This window comes from Oncorhynchus tshawytscha, linkage group LG16 (assembly GCF_018296145.1).
Source record: "Oncorhynchus tshawytscha isolate Ot180627B linkage group LG16, Otsh_v2.0, whole genome shotgun sequence".
Classification (NCBI taxonomy): Eukaryota; Metazoa; Chordata; class Actinopteri; order Salmoniformes; family Salmonidae; genus Oncorhynchus; species Oncorhynchus tshawytscha.
Genome location: NC_056444.1, coordinates 50,933,610 through 50,949,018, shown reverse-complemented (window position 1 = coordinate 50,949,018; position 15,409 = coordinate 50,933,610). Strand labels below are relative to the sequence as shown.

Below are 15,409 nucleotides of genomic sequence, written 5' to 3'. Positions count from 1 at the left end.
CTGTGGGAAGCGTTGGAGTCAACATGGGCCAGCAACCCTATCGAACACTTTGGGACACCTTGTAGAGTCCACGCCCCAACGAATTGAGGCTGTTCTGAGGGCAAAGGGGGTGCAACTCAATATTAGAAAGGTGTTCCTAATGTTTTGTACCCTCAGTGTATATTCTTGTGAGTGTGCATAGAGACAGTGCAAGATAGGGTCAATGCAGATAATCTGTGTAACCATTAAATGAACTATTTAGCAGTCTTATGGCTTGGGGGTAGAAGCTATCTCAGTGGACGGTAGCAGAGTGAACAGTCTATGGCTTAGGTGGCTGGAGTCTTCCTCTGACACCGCCCAATATAGAGGTCCTGGATGGCAGGGAGCTCGGCCTCAGTGATGTACGGGGCTGTCCGCACCACCCTCTGTAGCGCTTTGTGGTCAACGGCGGTGCATTTGCCCTACCAAGCGGTGAATGCAGTCTCTACTCCTGAGCTGGAGAAGACTTCCCTGAACCAAGGCTATATCAAAGTATAAGGCTTTGGCAAACTGGTGTAAGAACTATGAACATAGAGGCTTCCCAATGACAAGTGTTTTGCAGGGCGTACAGAAAAACGGAGAGGGAGGGAGGAAAGCTTCTAACACTTTGTGTTTATGTATTCGGTCTTAAGTGCAAATGTACTTGGGATTCCAGGGTGAACTCAAACCGTGCAGTAGAAGTGGTTTGACAGGACAATAAAGGAAAGGAGGACACTAATGAACTCATATAGTGAAGCAGTGTTAGTAAGAATGCGGTATAACAACTAACTAATCACCATTATCTATTATTAACTAAGGACTTACATTTCATTCACATCATGTTTTTCGGTCACTTAAATCAGTGATCAAGAAAAAGTATAAAACAAATCATGTTGAACTTTCTCGGATAGTCTCTCAAATCTTTCTTTGACTATAATGAATATGGACATGGTAACCATGGATATGACACACTCATTTGTATCCACTTCCTGTGTGTTAGAAACTGTTCTTCACTGATTATCACGTTGAGACGGGCGTCAGTCAGACTGGAATAATCAGTCTATTATATAATTGAATCAACCAGGACATATTCACTCTGAGATGACGGCTACAGAACGACAGAGTAGCAAACGAGACACTTTCAGCTTCAAATAAAACCTAAATCCTCTCTCTTTGTCTCTCTGACAATAGGCGGCCCAGAAAAACGTAGAGTAGGAGAGCAGTCCCAGACTTGAGACAAAAGTTCACTGAATGAACACTGCCGAAGGATTTGGATGAGAGGGGGATGTTCCTTCCTTCTCCCATTTAGCCACCCTCTGTAGTGTACTACTACCACCCACCCTCCGTAGTGTACTACCGCCACCCACCCTCTGTAGTGTACTACTACCACCCACCCTCTGTAGTGTACTACTACCACCCACCCTCTGTAGTGTACTACTACCACCTACCCTCTGTAGTGTACTACCGCCACCCACCCTCTGTAGTGTACTACTACCACCCACCCTCTGTAGTGTACTACTACCACCCACCCTCCGTAGTGTACTACCGCCACCCACCCTCTGTAGTGTACTACTACCACCCACCCTCCGTAGTGTACTACTACCACCCACCCTCTGTAGTGTACTACTACCACCCACCCTCCGTAGTGTACTACTACCACCCACCCTCTGTAGTGTACTACTACCACCCACCCTCTGTAGTGTACTACTACCACCCACCCTCTGTAGTGTACTACTACCACCCACCCTCTGTAGTGTACTACTACCACCCACCCTCTGTAGTGTACTACTACCACCCACTCTCTGTAGTGTACTACTACCACCCACTCTCCGTAGTGTACTACTACCACCCACCCTCTGTAGTGTACTACTACCACAGATAATGTTAAGAAACTTTATCTTTGTTCTTCTGTGGGAATTTCAGTATTTCAGTATAACGATTTCTAAAGGTTTCCTCATGGTTCTATTTAAAGTTATGTTCTCAGAACGTCGAGAAACAGCGTTCTTCTGTGGGAATCTCAGTACTTTCTGTAAGTTTCGTCATGGTGTTATGTTTAAAAAGAACCAAACAAACACTTATCAGTTGAGGCTGACATTTACCTCAGTCACACCCTGATCTGTTTCACCTGTCCTTGTGCTTGTCTCTACCCCCCTCCAGGTGTCTTCTCCATTTATCCCCTGGGTATTTGTACCTGTGTTGTCTGTCTGTCGGTGCCAGTTTGTCTTGTTTGTTCAAGTCAACCAGTGTTTTGTCTCAGCTCCTGCTTTTCCTCAACCTCTCTTTTTCTTGTCCTCCTGGTTTTGACCCTTGCCTGTCCTGACTCTGAACCTGCCTGCCGTCCTGTGCCTTTGACCTTACTCTGGATTATCGACCTCTGCCTGATCTGACCCTGACTGACGTCATGTACCTTGGCCCCACTACTCTGGATTATCGACCTCTGCCTGATCTGACCCTGGGCCTGCCTGACGTCCTGTACCTTGGCCCCACTACTCTGGATTATCGAGCCCTGCCTGCCTTGACCTGTCGTTTGCCTGCCCCTATTGCTGTAATAAACATTGTTACTTCAACACAGTCTGCACTTGGGTCTTACCTGAAACCCAATAATCTCAACAAGTAGCATCTCAAATGCAACAAAAATAGAACCACCAAATCACCTAGTGATTTCAGATAAAAACAAAATAGACTGTCCAATCGATGATACGAATCATGGATGCTACACTAAACAATCAGTGCTGAACACAACACCTGGTATGACAGTGCAGTTTCCGCAAGCCAGACATGTCATTCCAGCATGACAGCTCATGTTCGAACCTGGCATATGGTTCCGACGGGAGCTGTGCCAGCCAGCTATTGGCTATGTATTCCCTCAAGGTCATGAAAATGGGGTCGTTGGCTGATTCTTGGGTCAGCTCCTTAAGTGACACTTTGTCTTGGAGACATGAGTGTAGGAGCTGGATGAGGTCCTCCTCTGAGTCATCCTAGGCACAGGTGGAGTCTGGGGAATCAGAGCGCGAAAGGAGATCGGACAGGGACAATGTGGTGGCCTATGTAAACTACAGCTTAAAGGTATACTGCTGGAGGCGGTCTGACCAGCGATACATGCAGAGGAGGTTGTGACCCGACCCGGAGGTAGACATCAAGGCTGTGAGGACCTGGTGGTCAGTGCACAGTGTGAAAGAATGTCTGTAGAGGTAAATGTGCCACCGCTCACAGGCCCAGACGCATGCTAGTGCCTCCCTCTCTCCAACAGAGTACTTCTGTTCAGTGGGGCTCAATGTGCAAGACGCGGAAGCTACCGGCTTCTCAATACCATACTGAAGATGAGAGAGGACTGCTCCCACCTGTAGAAGTGACTGATCAGTTCCTCCATGGTCAGCAGCGGGTAACGATCAGGTATGATAGCCTTGTTGGCCGCTCTCAGATCCAAGTAGACCCGCAGCTCTCCAGACTTCTTTTTAGCGATGACCAAGTTGGACACCCATGGGAAAGCGAGTTGGACACCCATTGTGTAGCTCCTTAATGACCTCCTTGCATAAAGCCAGTGGAATACGGCGTAGAGGTTGAATGACTGGAGTCACCGTAGGGTCGAGGAGGGGCTTATGTGTGATTGTTGTCAGGGCACCTACGCCGTTGAAGAGGGCCTCCATGGGGAGGCCACGTGCACTATTGTTAAGCCACTGTTGTCCCTCAGAGAGAACCCCCGGCAGGTGAACAAGTCCAGGCCTAAGATATTAGTTCCCTGATGTGGAAGGGGAACTAAGTGAGGACCCTGTTGCCATTCTGCACAGGTGAGGGTGTAAAGCCGATGACATCAATCACTGAGTGCCTATAGCCGTACAGGCTAAAGCTGGGCGGCTGGAGGCGCAGGTGGGACAAGAACTGCTCGTAGGTGGCATTGTTGAGGAGCACGAGAGGAATGCAGGAGTCACCCAGGTATACAGCGCAAGTGGAAACCCCACTCGGGTTTGAGCCAACCGTGTGAATGACAGCAGGGGGTGTGTCCATGGAGCAAGAGCGTTGGAGCACAGGGGCCTGGGATGCAGCTGACCTACACCACTTTGAAAAATGGTTTGTATCTGACATCGTCTACTTGTCTGTCCACGAGCAGGGTAGTCAGGAGCACATGCTTTGTGTCTGTTGGAACCACAGTTGGCACACCGTTGACTCGCCTGGGGTCTCATCAACTGCACTGAGGCATTCATGTCACTGTCTGAGTGACAGCTACACTATGAGCACTAAGACCGCTGCACAGCTTGAATGGCACTGGAATCATGTGTCTGTGCCTCAGATATCTTAGTTGCACAGTGAACTACTGATTACACTTGGGAAGCTATGGGTACAGCTTTTGCTAAAGTCAGATCATCATCTTCAAGGAGAAGCCTCTCCTGCATGAGTGAGCTTGAGGTTCTTTCAATTAACTGGTCCCTGATCATTTAATCTCTAAGATAACCAAACTGACATGACTGCGTTATCCCTTTAAGATCATTGACATACTGTGTCACTGACTAAACCACGTGCTGTGCTTGCTGCCCGAAAATGCAGCCTCTTTAGAAGCACACTCCGTTTCTTTGCAAAATGTCCATCCAAAAGTTCAACAGCTGTATCATATGTGTGTGCTTCCCCAAGCTCTTGGAAGATGCGCAGGCCCTTGGCACTGTCACGTGTGCTCCCTCTCCGGCCTCTAGGTCACCAGGCTGCTCGTTATGGCGCACACCTGTCACCATCGTTACACGCACCTGCGCATCGTCAGACTCACCTGGACTCCATCACTTCCTTGATTACCTGCCCTATATATGTCACTCCGCTTGGTTCCTTCCCCAGGCATCATTGTTTCTGTTTCATGTCTGTGCATTGTTCGAGGTTATTGTCTTGTATTATGTTCTGTTTATTTTATTAAAACACTCACTCCCTAAAATTGCTTCCCGACTCTCAGAGCACAACGTTACAGGCGCTGAGAGAGTGGAGAGGAATGTCCCTTTTCCTCTCAAGGCTAACCACATCCAGTTCGGTAGCTAGCATGTACAGTGGGGAGAACACGTATGTGATACAATGACGATTTTGCAGGTTTTCCTACTTACAAAGCATGTAGAGGTCTGTAATTTTTTATCATAGGTACACTTCAACTGTGAGAGACGGAATCTAAAACAAAAATCCAGAAAATCACATTGTATGATTTTTATGTAATTCATTTGCATTTTATTACATGACATAAGTATTTGATACATCAGAAAAGCAGAACTTAATATTTGGTACAGAAAGCTTTGTTTGAAATTACAGAGATCATATGTTTCCTGTAGTTCTTGACCAGGTTTGCACACACTGCAACAGGGATTTTGGCCCACTCCTGCATACAGACCTTCTCCAGATCCTTCAGGTTTTGGGGCTGTCGCTGGGCAATACGAACTTTCAGCTCCCTCCAAATATTTTCTATTGGGTTCAGGTCTGGAGACTGACTAGGCCACTTCAGGACCTTGAGATGCTTCTTAAGGAGCCACTCCTTAGTTGTCCTGGCTGTGTGTTTTGGGTCGTTGTCATGCTGGAAGACCCAGCCACAACCCATCTTCAATGCTTTTACTGAGGGAAGGAGGTTGTTGGCCAAGATCTCGCGATACATGGCCCCATCCATCCTCCCCTCAATACAGTGCAGTCGTCCTGTCCCCTTTGCAGAAAAGCATCCCCAAAGAATTATGTTTCCACCTTCATGCTTCACGGTTGGGATGGTTTTCTTGGGGTTCTACTCATCCTTCTTCTTCCTCCAAACACAGCGAGTGGAGTTTAGACCAAAAAGCTCTATTTTTGTCTCATCAGACCACATGACCTTCTCCCATTCCCCCTCTGGATCATCCAGATGGTCATTGGCAAACTTCAGATGGGCCTGGACATGCACTGGCTTGAGCAGGGGGACCTTGCGTGCGCTGCAGGATTTTAATCCATGACGGCGTAGTGTGTTACTAATGGTTTTCTTTGAGACTGTGGTCCCAGCTCTCTTCAGGTCATTGACCAGGTCCTGCCGTGTAGTTCTGGACTGATCCCTCACCTTCCTCGTGATCATTGATGCCCCACGAGGTGAGATGGATGTAGCCCCAGACCGAGGGTGATTGACCGTCATCTTGAACTTCTTCCATTTTCTAATAATTGCGCCAACAGTTGTTTGCCTATTGTCCTGTAGCCCATCCCAGCCTTGTGCAGGTCTACAATTTTATCCCTGATGTCCTTACACAGCTCTCTGGTCTTGGCCATTGTGGAGAGGTTGGAGTCTGTTTGATTGAGTGTGTGGACAGGTGTCTTTTATACAGGTAACGAGTTCAAACAGGTGCAGTAAATACAGGTAATGAGTGGAGAACAGGAGGGATTCTTAAAGAAAAACTAACAGGTCTGTGAGAGCCGGAATTCTTACAGGTTGGTAGGTGATCAAATGCTTATGTCATGCAATAAAATGCAAATTAATTACTTAAAAATCATACAATGTGATTTTCTGGATTTTTGTTTTAGATTCCGTCTCTCATAGTTGAAGTGTACCTATGATAAAAATTACAGATCTCTACATGCTTTGTAAGTAGGAAAACCTGCAAAATCGGCAGTGTATCAAATACTTGTTCTCCCCACTGTATGTGTCAGAGAAATTGTATAGGAAGAGAGATTGCAGATTCTTTCAAACAATTTTAATATAAAATTTGCAAAAATGAAGAATAGTCAGAGTTGAAAGCTCCATGAACAGAGTTGGCTCTCAGCTTTTATAGAGAAGGCCAACCTCTTTGTCTATTTGGAAGAAAGCAGATGTGTGCAAACAGGGGTGGGGAACATAGTGTATAAAAGGTGTTTAGCTTGTCTGTGCAGATTAAGATAGCTGACATTGCCACCATTGTCTGTTCCTTCCTGCAAATTTCCACACAGAGGAGTTCCTACAGATAGTACAAACAGGATGTCACATACTGAGGTCTCACCCGGCTCTTATCTGTACGCCCAGACGTATGGCTAAGTCACACAAGACAAGAATGCATCAGCAAAAAAAAAAACACTAGAATATAACAATGGACAATTCTCGAGGTAAAAACAGCATAGTATGTCTAATGTTGTAATTTTCCACAACATTTCCTCCCTTTTGAGACTAAGTTCCAAACTAATGGAAAATGACTAACAAGTATTTTCATCAAGTAAGCATGAACATAATTTGGAAAGAGTGAAAAGGAAAGACATTCTTACACTTAGTACATAAAAATGGTAAATGACCTGTCAGAGTTTCAAACCTTCACATAGTACAATTCATTCTTAGAAGGGGAAAGGAACATTTGAATTAAACATCAGTACACACTTCATCACCACAGACAAGGAAATCACTTGGTGTTTGTTTGCGGGATCACTGCTGAGCTCTTTCAGATGTTCCACTACAACAGTCAAGTTACCCTCACCCTGGGGTATGAATGTACAGCAATGGTCACCTATCATTTGGCACACTCTGCAGGAGATGTGATGCTACTACTACAGCAAACTTCCCTTCAGTTTGAGGTGGCCTATTGTGTACAGGGATCTGTGGCTATAATTTCAAGTGTTGTACCTTCTTTAACAAACCCCTCACTGAAAGTTGACAATAGTATATGAAATGACAACACTATCTCTGCTACAATCTGCAACTAACACCCTTATGCAAACATTTTGTCTCAAATACATGCCCCATATGTACTTAGCCTCCGGTTACAAGTACATAAATCATTCCATCTTACCCATAACATGTTAGTCACTACTTCTAGTTCACTTCTATAGTTATAAACATACTCAACATGCTCAAGTCAATTGTATTGCATAATCCAGAAAGCCATATGTATTGATTCGCATTAACATTTTAATTATAATAGCATGGTAAAACAAAACCCCTACTATCAATGTCCCCATCATGGTTATACAACCCAAATTTAGAATGACAGTCCTTAGTGCTTCACGTCGAGTCATTCAAATTGCAGACCCTCAACTTAGCACACACAGACACGGTTAGAATGTACATTTACAAACAGTATATTCATCATATATTCACCAGCATGAACAATTCTCATCACTTGTGGTAATGACAGATTGGTATCTCAATGTATTTGAATCTAAATTCTAATAAACTTCCCAGTGTTTAGACCTCCAAAATCAACATGATACTTCAAATAAACAGTTTAGGGCAACCTTAAATCAATTTTCAGGCACAGTTGACCGTCCCCCTCCTTCACAGCACTCTTCTTCTGGTGTTTCTTCATGTTCTGCTTCAGATAGTGTTTCAGTTCATCCTCCCAATGGCACATATTCAAAATGGATGGCCCTTGATAATGTCTCTCACCTGAGCCGCTCTGTCTTTTACAGTCCATTATCCTACCAGTACACCAGTGGAATGAAATACGTTTTGACAGGATGTCTTTCCATGATCACTCCACGTGGACTCATGTCGTACTCCTGAGAGAAAAGGCATGAGAAAAGGCAGTTGATAGCTTCAACTGGATGCTGTGTACTGGTTGCTGGCTCGGACGCAGGTCTCACGGTAGGAGTGGTGAAGGACAAGGTCATAGTGAACGCCATTTCTTCAGTTGGTTAGGGGGGGGGGGTGAAGTTCACACTGTTATCATCAATGTATTCTTTCCATGCATCACAAGATAACTTCGAAAGTGGACAGACCAAAACAATATTTTAAGACATTCACCCCATGACAATTATTACTTTCCCAATTTTCTTAATACCAACATTTATAAGACAAATCTCAAAGAGCATAACAACACACTTGTTGAAACCATTTTGCAAATTTGCTTATATTCCCTTATCATACTGGCAACCTGCCCGCAGAGTGACCCCTTAGGGAAAAATCCCGACCGTACAGCAGACCCAATCTGGTGAGATTTGTTTCAAAACAAGGCAAAAACAAACACAATAACAGTAATACACTTGTTCATATAAACTAGAGATGGGAAAAACTTTTCTTTCTTTTATAGGCAGACTTGTGAAGAAACAAATGTGCATATTTACCAAAGGCCCCAAGGGACCGGTAATTAAAAAACAACAACACTGCCTGTTAAATCAAAAATAAACTAATTAGAATAACAAATCAAATTAAAACTATAACTCCATAAGGAAATAGTTGTATCCCATAAGGTAATGATAAAATAGACTAGAGACAGGTGTCCCTCATTCAGGGGCAGCACTCTCGCTCTCCTTCTCGTGTTCTAAATCACACAGGACTATTACTAAATTATAAACGTCTTCCTAATTATTAGTGTTTACATAGCCCATGTAAATCTCAACCCCAACTGATCTTAATGAGTGCTGGTTTCCTTTTGAAAATGGGTATTTTTGAATAGACTAAAATGAACAACTTTGTATGAATTAAAAACCACATGGCATGCTAGTTCTATCGTGGAGTGCAGTGGGCTAACTCAATGGATAGAGAGTGGAAGAACATAGGTTTGAATCTCACTGACGGCATGCCACAATCAAAACAAAATGTGTCTGCATGATTAATGCCTAAGCAAATAAATGTCAATGTGTCCTATCTGTGCTTGGATTTCAAAACAGTTACGCTAGCAGTGTTAATAAATGTCTTATTGAAACATTCAGCGAACGTTTTAAGGAAGTTATTCAAAAACCTCCAAATGACCTTTAAAATGTTCTTCAAAACATTCACAACATTTTGAGAATGTTCTCAGAACACCTTCAAATACCTATAATTATAGAACCTCCCAGGAAAACATTCAGGGACCATAGTAAAACATTCTCAGAACCTCCCTGCAACCTAAAAATGATACATTCCCAGAACAGGCAACATTTTCACATCCATTCTCAGAACATAAAAAAAAACAGGCAGTTTTACCAGTCAGGAAACATATGACTTCGTTCACAGAATCAAGGGAGACCCAAAACTTAAATTCCCACAACTTCCAAGGAACCAAATGTGCTATCTGGGTTCGCTATGCCATTGTTGACTAGACTTCTGAAGACACCAATCAAAATATGTTGATAACTATGCAGGAAAAATTATCTTACTGACATAATTAGTCCAACCCAAGGGAAAGTGAAGGTATTACCATACTGTTTACATCTATCTATCCTTTGTAGATATGAGAGGGGAAAACAACAAGGGCAGAAGGAAGGGAAGCAGCTACAGTAGAGCAGGGTTTTCCAAACTCAGTCCTGCCTCCCACGGGTGCACGTTTTGATTTTTGCCCAAGCACTACACAGCTGACTCAAATAACCAACTCAGGATTAAGGTTTGGCCCCAGGACCGAGTTTGGGAAAACCTGTGTTAGAGCATGGCTGTTCAATTCCGGTCTTGGGAGGGCCAAAACACTTCTGGTTTTTGTTTCTACCTGGGTGTTAATTGCCCTCATCTGGTGTCCCAGGTCTGAGTTAGTCCATTAATTAGAAGGAGAGGATTCAAAACACAAGTGTTTCAGCCCTCTAAGACCGACATTGAGTCAGATGATTTGAATCCATCTTTCGCCTCCTACAACAGCCCACAGTTCTGGAGTACACAGATGGTTTATGGGAGTGAAGGAATCATGATTTGTGTGATTGAAGAGGGAGCGATTTGAGCCAATTAAACCAGCCAATCAGAAAGCAGACAAAATATGACCAAACCTTTGGAATCATCAATCAACAGACCTAAATGGAAAATCCAGTTACTTATTTTCATGGTGGTAAAACAGTAGGCCTACTTTTTTTGTTTTATGCTTGGCAAAGCTCTGCAGACTCCAAATTGCAATGGGTGCAGTGCAATGCTTAGAAAAAATAAGCCAAGTAACGTGGGTTGTGACCACACAGCTTTCAGTCAACGTAGAAAAAGGTGAAATAAAAAGTAGAGGCTGTCGCAGCGCCTAAAATGACATACCCAAATCTAACTGCCTGTAGCTCAGGCCCTGAAGCAAGGATATTCATAGTATTGGTACCATTTGAATGGAAACACCTTGGAATTTGTGGAAATGTGAAAGGAATGTAGGAGAATATAACACAAAATATCTGGTAAAAAGATGATACAAAGAAAAAAAAACGTATTTTGTATTTTTTTGTACCATCATCTTTGAAATGCAAGAGAAAGGCCATAATGTATTATTCCAGCCCAAGTGCAATTTAGATTCTGGCCACTAGATGGCAGCAGTGTGTGTGCAAAGTTTTAGACTGATCCAATGAACCATTGTATATTTGTTAAAAATGTGGTATAAAGACTACCCAAATGTGCCTAATTTGTTTATTAATCATTTTTCATGTTCAAAATTGTACACTCTCCTCAAACAATAGCACGGCATTATTTCACTGTAATAGCTACTGTAAATTGGGACAGTGCAGTTAGATTAACAAGAATTTAAGCTTTCTGCCAATGTCAGATATGTCTATGTCCTGGGAAATGTTCTTGTTACTTACAACGTCCTGCTAATCACATTAGCCTACGCTAGCTCAACCGTCCCGTGGAAGGGACACCGACTCAGAGGAAGTTAACTTAGGAGTCATGTTAAGGAAAATCTCTGCACTTTAAATGCTGCTGCCCTGACTGGGTCAGAAAATGGTAGAAGTTGGAATCTTTGGCAGTCGGAGTATGTGTCTGCGACCCCTCTAGCCTCTGCATATGGATACTGGGAGCCAGGATTCACTACAGCCATGAGTAGGGAGTCTGGTCATAGACAATCTTTACCATTGACCACTCCATGCAGGTTGCTGTTTCAATGCAGGTAGTTGTAGCATTTAAAGTCACAGAGACACAGGTGCACAGACACACACACAAAAAACTATTTTCAAACCCTTTTCAATGACAAAGACAAGGACCAAGCATGTAAAAACTATAGACCAGCTCAACCCCTTGGAGCCACTAGGCCTTTTATAGAGCAGTGGAGTGGATGCTGTAGCCCACTACAGTACCCTAGTATGATGCTATTGTAAGGGAGGGATTCTTTTGATAAATTGGAAAAGACCTGGACACACCAGCCTGGCCTCTCAGACTAGACCGAACATAGTAAACGTACACAGCAAATCTGACATCAGAATTTTAACACCCGCAATGTTAAATGTAACAGTTTCTTAGAAACTATGTGAACCACCGAAATAGTGTTAAATGTCCCCATTACAGTCATCCTATCTCCCAAGTCAAATTATCCTTTGATTGACCAAAACATAATCTGCCATATTTGTACACTATTAAAATGTTCAGAATTGAAGAAATTGTACCTTTACTCTCATCTCTAACTATCAGGAAGCCTGAAAGAACAGGCTGAGTGGGCAGTGGAGCTTATATTCATGAGCTTTCCTTGACTGACAGCTCTTTGAAACACCCTTGTAGTTGTTGCCAGGTAACAAGGTAAACAATGTGCCGCATGTCATTCTGAGATTCTGAGCCTAAATAGTAGGCCTCAACCCATTTTCTCTGCAAAATGCTCTCATGGTCAACAGAGCTGAACATGGCCTGGAGGGTATCAGACAAGCAGAATCAATACACAATTGCATTTCTATTGTTTTGTGACTAATTACAGAATACAGTTCATTGATACACTTCTTCACAAGGATTAGTAAAGCCGGAGTCACCTTAGAAGCTTAGACATAAGTGAATGCACATATAAAAAAGTGCATACAATAAGTGAACCGGACAATGTATAGGTGCCTCTGCATTACCATTATAAATGACAATATGTTCAGAACTGTAAGTATTGATCAGACATTTATTTGATCTTATACAATTAGGCCAGCATAGCTGAAATATTGATCAACATGAACACATAAAGGTGACAAAATAATGCAGAGACATCATTTGACATAAAAATATATATAATTAGAGAAAGCGTTGTGCAGGACCCATTGATTCGTACAATTTATAACACTCATCTCCTGTCCGAATGCTTGAAAAACAACTATGAGAAGTAACTAACTATATCATATCGCGTAAAAGTGAATTACTTAGGCTTTAGGAAACGCAACCAACTACAGAGACTGAAGGGGAGAGGGAGAGGAGGGGGACAAATCCAGCTATGACTTCCTCCTTGTCAGACCTCACACTGGGCAGAAAGGGTTCCTGGGATGGACAGTTCGCACAGGTTCCCCACATATTGGCTCTGAATCAAGGAGGACATCGTTGAAGAGGGGATCCAGGAGCCTGTCTACTGTAATGTTTTTGAAAAGGGAAATGTTTGTTAAACGGCTAGTGAATTACATTTCCTTTTACTTAGTGTTCTGAGTTACGATGCTACCAATTCATTGACGTAGTGATCTACTCATTCTACAATGTGTTTTCTGGTGCTTTTGAAGTACTCAATTTCAAATATTCAATATTTGGTTGCGCACTTTTTGGTGAAACTTTTTAATGTTTGTATTTGGAATGTTTGTGTGCCTGAAATGCTCATATGATGCAGATTTGAAATGAATAACTATGACTTACAGTTTTGTTGGGTCTGTCTTCACAGGCTTCACAGCATACCCCCCCCCTCCTCCTCTCCCCTTCTTTGCCTTGGGAAAGCTAATTTTATTTCACAGCATTCCTGCTGTGGTGGTTGCCTGGGAAGCTGTGCAGACAGAGTAGTTGTTGCATTTTCTAAAATGTCTATCATTACAGCTTGATGATAGTGGAGAGACAACAGGAGATGGAAAGTGAAATAATAATACCACCCCTCCCAATCATCATGATTAGCCCCAATGATACAAGCTACATATTACACATTTTGTATTGTAGATATATAGTGATGTAATGTTGTTTTATGATGTACTGTTTTATTTTTTTAGATTTTTGTGCGATCATGTGTTAGGAGCCCAGGAAGAGTAGCTGCTGAATGGGGATCCCTAATAAATGCAAATACAATAGAATGAAAAAAAATACGATTTTCAGGGTTAAATTGCAAATACTATACATACCCGCAACTCCTTTTGTGGACAACATTCCTTCGTGTCAGCTGTGTGCGCTGGCAGTTCTCAGACACTTAGGGTTTAGGGATGGAAGAACAAAAACCATATAGTGACTATCAGGTGTGTTACAGAACATGTACCATTCACAAGTCAAAGCAGCCACCGTTGCATTATCTAATGTTAGACCCCCGATCCCATCAAAATGTTGGCTACCGTGTCAGACTCATCCAACTCTGATACTTACATTATGGTCAGCGCTTGCAAGATCCTCTGTCATTGATGGTACAGCCTCCGTTCTCAGGATTAGCTTCCTGGCAAGACCCATTGAATGTTCTGCCCAACTGATAAAGCAACATCCCTTGAAACGTTCACTGCACATGATCATTATTTTCTGTGCAGCCTGTCCACCTGAAATGAAAATCAACCACTGCTGTCGGATGTCTTCATTCTTCCTCCACAGTATGGCATCCAATCACAACACAGTGTGCTCTTGCCGGCATAAGTAGCTTGCTAGCTAGCAGTCCCACCACAGATGAAAGGTCGCCGGTATCTTTGATCGTACTTTCTGCTTGAGCTAGCTACCAGTAGCTATCTTACGGTTCGTAAACAAAGCCAAAGGAAGGCGCAGGCGCATATGTGATGGCGGTTTTAAGGCAGTACATATTGAAATGAGTTAAGATGATTAGACGCCACCATTGGTGTATTACGTTTCCGTCTTTATGTGACGTTGTATAAAGCTGGAAGTAAATCCTTGGTAATGCCTACCTCCTGAATCCAAGCGTTTGACATGTGGGGAGGGGACCAGTAACTTTATGAATGTACCAGCTACAGTTATTTTTTAAAAACTGGATTCATCCATATATCGTCCTATTTGATGAAAAACATGATTTTCACCGTTCGGAATCTTTAAACGACCACTTTTCAAAGTGTTCACAAACTAACTCCCCTTGAGTGTCAGTCCCTAACACCATGGGTGTTGCAAATTTCAACTTAAATGCTGTTGCTGTTACACCTTTTGAGTGTCAGGGAATAACACATGTTGTGTTACAGTATTTGGGGGGGTTAGGGTTACTTGCAACAACACATTCTGGGAAGAATGATAATGCCCCTCCCACATCTTTTTCAGTTAATGGAGTTAATGGAAATGAACTCGACACAGTGGAGTAAGAACAACACCAGGCAGTGTTGATTCCACTGTGATTCAAATAAGACTTCATTTATTCACTGCTTGTTTTGTCAATTTCAATCCCACAGTTGTTAACCCCACTAGAGTCTACACTCAGATATAACACTCACAATACTTTTGACCTTAACACTGAGATTTGAACACTTGCAAATTTGCTGTATGATATGTTATGTTTGGTATGGTTACATGAGACAGTAAGTATACTGTAATTTAGAGCACCCCAAGAACACATTGCCAAATGACAAACTCTTAAATCAATTGTTATAATATTATATATTATTTTGGAATTGTTAGTTAGATTACTTGCTCGTTATTACTGCATTGTCGGAACTAGAAGCACAAGCATTTCGCTACACTCGCATTAACATCTGCTAACCATGTGTA

General features: G+C 42.8%; 1 protein-coding gene across 1 annotated transcript in view; it reads right to left on the bottom strand.

Moving 5' to 3' along the window:
- LOC112215183 (protein piccolo-like) overlaps positions 1 to 3,502 on the bottom strand; it is an 81,126-nt gene extending 77,624 nt beyond the window's left edge. The window contains exons 1-2 of the mRNA XM_024374123.1: positions 3,308 to 3,502; positions 2,809 to 2,975 (exon numbers count right to left, since the gene is read on the bottom strand). Coding sequence (XP_024229891.1) covers positions 2,809 to 2,975; positions 3,308 to 3,502 — 362 coding nt within the window. The remainder of the gene's footprint in view (positions 1 to 2,808; positions 2,976 to 3,307) is intronic.
- Positions 3,503 to 15,409: the final 11,907 nt, after the last annotated feature.